This window comes from Etheostoma cragini, chromosome 1, assembly GCF_013103735.1.
Source record: "Etheostoma cragini isolate CJK2018 chromosome 1, CSU_Ecrag_1.0, whole genome shotgun sequence".
Lineage (NCBI taxonomy): Eukaryota > Metazoa > Chordata > Actinopteri > Perciformes > Percidae > Etheostoma > Etheostoma cragini.
In genome coordinates, this window is record NC_048407.1 from 19927115 (window position 1) to 19933114 (window position 6000).

The following is a 6000-nucleotide window of genomic DNA, read 5'->3' on the forward strand; positions in this document are numbered from 1 at the left end:
GGGGGGGGCCTTGACCAACTGCCGCTTTGCTCATTTGAAATCCATGGTGTCTCTCTCTTTCTCATGGCTGGGCCAAATTTTCTGGGGGGGGGGGGGGTAAAGCAGAGAAAGGGGAAGTAACCTTGCCCCTTATGACCTCATAAGAAGCAAGATTCCAGATTGGCCCCTCTTAGCTTTCATTTTCTCAAAGGCAGAGCAGGTTACCCAAGGCTCAGTTTACACCTATCGCCATTTCTAGCCACTGAGGACAAAAGGCAGGCTGGGGGGACACATATTAATGTTAAAAAAGCTCATAAAGTGAAATTTTCAGTCTTTATAATGTCTGGCTTGACGTCTGGTCTTAAGGGTCGTTTTCATTGATACAGATCATATTTAAACGGAGTATAGGGTAAAGTAAGGAGAAGTTGTGATAGTTTTAGAGTTCACTGTGATCAAACACAAGTTTAACACAAGAAAATTGCAGAATTACATTATTTACACTCTGTTGTTAGTTTTTACAAACTCAGGACAAAAACATGCACTAATGGAGAGATACCATGTCCGAGTGAGGGCGCTTCCCATTAAAGGTGCCCCAAGCAGTTGGGGGTTCATGCCTTGCTCAAGGGCACCTCGGCAGTGCCAAGGAGGTGAACTGGCACCTCTCCAGCTACCAGTCTACACTCCATACTTGGTCCGCACAGTGTGTCACTCGAACCGGCGACCCTCCAGATCCCAAGCCAAGTCCCTGTACTTGTTACTAAATTATATATAGGCCTAGATTAGATTATTATTATATAATTAAACACAAACTATGCTGAATGAGTAATCGGAGGTGGACATTAAAAACATTTTGTATTAATCAAATTACATGTCTATCAGAGTCATTTAATCTGCCCTTTCCCAAATTGCTTGAAGATACAAACTTGTAGTTTTTAGAATTTTCAAAGCGTCTCTAGTAGAAAGTGATTTTTAAAGCCTATTAAAACCAAAGTACAGCAGTATTCCTTATACAAAGTATTTCTATGAAATAAGGATTGTTGGACGTGTTAAATGTATGGTTAGCAGTGAAAAATGTTAAGATGTCATTAGCCTTATCTTTCAGAAAAATATTCAGAAACTTGGGGGTTGGGCCTTGATTTCTGTGATTTTCTACATGAAGGCATTGTAGAAATGAATTAATACATTGATGATACGTATCCCTATTCAAGCTCAAGGAGGGCAGGAAGCTATCCCAGCATACACAAGGTGCAAGATAGACACCTTGATCAGGTCACAAGTTCATTCCAGTGCTACTTAACAAATGGGTATTTGCATTATCAAAAATGTCCAATAAACTCTTTGGACTGCGGCAGAAAACGGAAGAAGGTTAAGCAGATAATGGGATGCTAATTTAATTAATTAATTTAATATGGCCATTCCTTTTGGACAAGGCTTTATTTTGTCTAGCCTCGAGACATATCATGAATTGGACTATGCAGCACTGGCAGTCTTACTGTACACTTTAGGGTGTATGAGTCAACACTTTGCCAGTGTTTGTACAATTCCACACCCATCAAGTCACTTTTTCATATTCTTGACCTTCCAGCTCAGAGGCTTATCGCCTGGGTGGACAAACAACACTCCAATCACCATTCATCCACTGTAGAGGCCTGTCTCACACAGCAGGAATACACCCTTGCTCTATGTCTTTGCTGTGTCAAATCTGAAACAGCAACCTCAGTTTAAAGGGTTGGTTTGACCACATTACATATAATATTTTATCAGTTATCTGTTGTTCTGTTGTGGTATACACCCATGTTGATGGTGTTGGATTAATGTGGCCAGGTTTTGAGATATCTGAGATTTTTTGTTGCTTTCAACATTAAAAAGAAATCACTTAAAATGGTAACTGTGGGTAATCTATGCTATTAACAGTTGTCATTGAATTGAAGACCTGTTTGTAATTGGGTGAGAATTGACACTTAAAAACCAACCCTGCTTAGTGGGACACATACCAGATCATTTCTACAGATTGAATCAGATTAATGTACACTAGTGCCCTCATTTTATCTGCTGGTATTAACAAATCACAGATACAGTAAAGCGACAGTATCTGTCTAGCTTTTGGGCTGATAAGTAGTCTTGCGATGCCAGAGCTATCTCCGTAGCGCTGTGGCTGATAAGTGACACAAAAATGTAACGACAGAAATGACAATACTTATGATTGTAGTCATTTAGAAACTGTGTCACCATTGCGCGGTTTCTCCACCAGGGAGCACTGACAAGTGTAAAATGCCCTGCTCATAACTTGGTCACAATTAATGACTAGCCAAGTTAAGAGATCATTATCAAAAGTCCTTGTGTTAAGCACTGGTTTTCGGTTTTAGCACTTTCAACCACCTTGAAAAATGTGGTTTGACAAAACGGTGTACCCTCTATTATCCACTTACTATTAGATACAATCTACTTTTACTTATAATGATAACAATACATTGATAGTAATATAGTTTAAAAAAATATACCAAAACAGACTATTCTTAATTGGCAATAATTTATTCTGATTATTTTGCACACAAAAAATGAATGAACATAAATAGTTCCTCTCACACATATCTTACATCTAAAAGTATGGCAGAGCCAAATTTAGATATATTTTGAATTTATAGCGCTTTTAGATGTCTCTTATCTATAAAAAAAAAAAAAAAAAAAGGCTGTTGTTTTTTTAAACCGTCGCTTTTACTCCCACACGACGTGAACGCACCATAGTATCTTTAGCGTCAACTCCCCAACGTCCCTGCATATCCCACAATCCCGTTCGGTGTAGCTTCGCTCTGGCTTTGCCTGCTTTGGATTTTACGTTCGAGAGATCAGCTGAGCTCGTGCGACGCTGCAGTGAGTGCACGGATGCCAGCGGCTCGGGATCGGAGCAACTCGGGGCCGCTCGGTGGCTCTCTGGTCGGGCTTGGACATCATTTTACATCCCCGTATCGACTGGAGACCGTTTTTTTAATAACCGCTGCCTGCAAGGATGTGACTGTTTTATGTATCCGTTTTTTTATGATTATTATTTTTTTTTATGGTTCCGACTCTACTGATAGAGGAGACGATTTGATCACATTTTTTTACTATTATTCTTGCGTTCATCATCTGTGCCCTCAGTGCGGAAAACACCTGGACTGGTGTCAGGGTAACCGTGCGGGGTTTGGAGGAGATTCCAGGTTTTTACCGGGAGTGGGCAATAATATGTCCAGGCGAAAACAGACCAACCCCTTCAAAGTTAACTGTAGGTATTCCAGGTATCGTCTTGTGCTATTTCACGGTCTATTTATCCATGTCACGTCCATTATACGTCGATACTCTGTCTGTTTCACGGTGATGTGTTCAATTATTGTTGTCTCTGTAGCGACCTGCATTAACGGCGTGTCGGTTGCTTTCCGTGGTGCCCGCTGTAGTGCTGTGGGATTCATGTAGATGTGTTGAACCAAAGACAGGATTTAGTCATGACATACCATCACATACTATATTATAGATTTAGAGTTTGATGGTAGCAGCTGACATTTCAATCTTGTAGAATTTTCTTTTCAGGTTTGAGTTTTAATAAAGACTTCTGTAAAATATCCACTTTCGTTTTAGTTTGTATGAGGGTACAGCACAAGACTTTATTGGCTGATTGATGATTTTTCTCCCCACTATGCTTAAGTAGTTGCATTGGCATAGTTACGTGCACAAAAACAAAAGAGACTGAATAAAGTAAGTGAACAGCAACACCTATTTCCTAAATCATACTTTGGGGAAATATAATAGAATGAATACAAATTCTCTTGAATTCTACAGAATTAACAGAAAAACATGCAAATGAGCACACGTCTGGTAAATATTCAATAGTTACTCAAAAGTAAGTGTCAATTTGATAAAACTGAAATTATTTTATTGATAATGTGTAACGTTCCTCACCTTGATCTTGTGCCAAACTTAGTACACGGTCGTGCGACATATGTGTGTAAACCTCTTTCCTTTGACATTGATTATGTGTGCAAACTTTTAGTTGCATGTTGGGATGACCAGTAATTTACATCACTATCTGTGTGGTTTCCAAGAAGACTAAAATTCACAAGAAGCCTTGTGATTGTATCTCGCTGTAGTGAGCCTATATGACAGGGCTTAAGGACAACCATGTTTGTGGCTTCTGGGTTTTGTTATTAAAGTATAAGGTGTTTCTGTGGATTAATTTAGCAAAAACACGTTAGCTGTTAAGAAGGAATCACACCTAGGATCTCATCACAACTAGCATATTGTTAGGTGATCAGAGGGGATAAGCCTTTCTGATATACACAGTGCATGCAATAGAGAGCGGGAGAGTTGAAACATTCAGTTAATTAATCAATAAGTGGATTGACAGAAAAGAAATAGGCACCTATTTGGATAATAATCAAGTCAGCCTCACAGAGCACGTAATCGGCAAAACAAAGTAAAATCTTAGCTGTTTAAAATATGTACATCTGACCGTTGTTGAATGTTTCTGTTGTCTATTTTTCTCCCTTTTTTAGTACGTGACAACTAAACTATTACTTGCTACAATAAGTCTAATTGTACACATTTTCTCAAATAGAAGGTTTTCTGAATGGAATATTGTCCTCAAGCATTTTTTTGTGATAGCATGGCTTTCCTATGTAACCTCATTGGCACTACACTATTGTGAATTGTTGCATCCCATTTCATATTCTAGTGAAATATTGGTAAACTAAATACAAAATTAACTTTATTTAAACTAAGGAATACTGGGGATACCCATGGTGTAAATGTACTATTGATGTCCTTCTCAGTGCTTTGGCTTTTGGCCTTCTCCCCCCCCCCATGATCTCCTTTGTGGTGGACAGCACGTTGACCTCTTAAACACGCTTCAGTCCACACAATCTGCTGAAGTTATGCATGCTGCAGCCCGCCTTTCTAAACATAGTTTGTTAAAACTGCTGTTGAAATGCATCTTCCACTTGAGACTGCAATAATCCCTGCAAACTAATGAGCTCATTTGTTGCTCTGAAACACTTCTACAAGTGTCCAGGCTAGTGGGAGCTAAAAACCCTCAGGAGGGCCTGATACAATGTAGTGTTGGCATGCGTTGGTGCACTTCATGCTGGGACAAATGGCAAGACATTTTTTAGACTTGACAAGCCAAACCTCCTGCAGTGTCCCTGGAGTGTGAGTTCAGGCACTTTGTTTTTTACCTTGACTTTCCTCTGCGGTGCCTTGATTGTTTTACTTGTCTTTTCTTGTGAGGTATGTACTCCAAACACAGAGCTGTGCCCCCTGAGAGGGTCAGACCAGACAGACAGACTGACAAACCAGACAGGCAGGGAGACAGTCTGACAGGCAGACTGGCTCACACACACACACACGTGCACGCACACACATACACACACACACACACACACAGGGAATTCCAGACAATAACACAAAAGTGCGGTCTGTCTAGCTTTGTGTTCCTCCTTGAGTTTAATGCACACCAGCAGCAAGAAGAACAGCCTTATATAAAATGATCTAGAGGCGGAGGTGGTGCGTGTTTTTTGGAGTAAAGTGGCTGTGTCCTTTAGGTTGAAAGTAAATAGACATCAACATGTTCAACGTTTTAAGTGCATGTGTTACGGTAAAAAATCAGAAAGACTCTTTCTTGGAGAGTGTTCTGTAATTAATATTTTGCAGGTTATTTCAGAACTTTTGTAAACATTGGAGTATGTGTACATATGTGTTAGGACAGAAGCTCCAATTTTTCTTAATTGGACTTACATTTCATCTAATATGAAAAGATGTTTTCTCCTAAATGTTTTACCGAATTAGCTGGTTAATTAAACAGGTTCATTTCAGGTGCCAAACTAACCAGAGAAAGTCTTCCCAAAAGCGAACAAATGGGCAATCAACTCACCTTCTTCTTTGCAATGATAGGTCACCAGTTAATCAGAGTGAGTATTGATCGTGTGTGTGTGTGTGTGTGTGTGTGTGTGTGTGTGTGTGTGTGTGTGTGTGTGTGTGTGTGTGTGTGTGTGT

The 6000-nt window shown here is 39.7% G+C and overlaps 1 protein-coding gene across 8 annotated transcripts in view; it reads left to right on the plus strand.

Moving 5' to 3' along the window:
- LOC117944172 (zinc finger protein 821) overlaps positions 1-6000 on the plus strand; it is a 16257-nt gene that overhangs the window by 662 nt on the left and 9595 nt on the right. For 2 of the 8 annotated variants that reach the window (XM_034870801.1, XM_034870760.1), the window contains exon 1: positions 2813-3241. The exons of 4 other annotated variants lie outside the window; for them this stretch is intronic. Coding sequence is in view for 2 of the 4 variants with exons in the window: in XM_034870760.1 (XP_034726651.1) it covers positions 2863-3241 (379 nt within the window). In the remaining 2 variants the exon portion in view is untranslated. Of the gene's footprint in view, positions 1-2812; positions 3255-6000 lie in introns of those variants that run through there. 2 more of the 8 variants (XM_034870759.1, XM_034870785.1) reach the window with 2 other exon arrangements.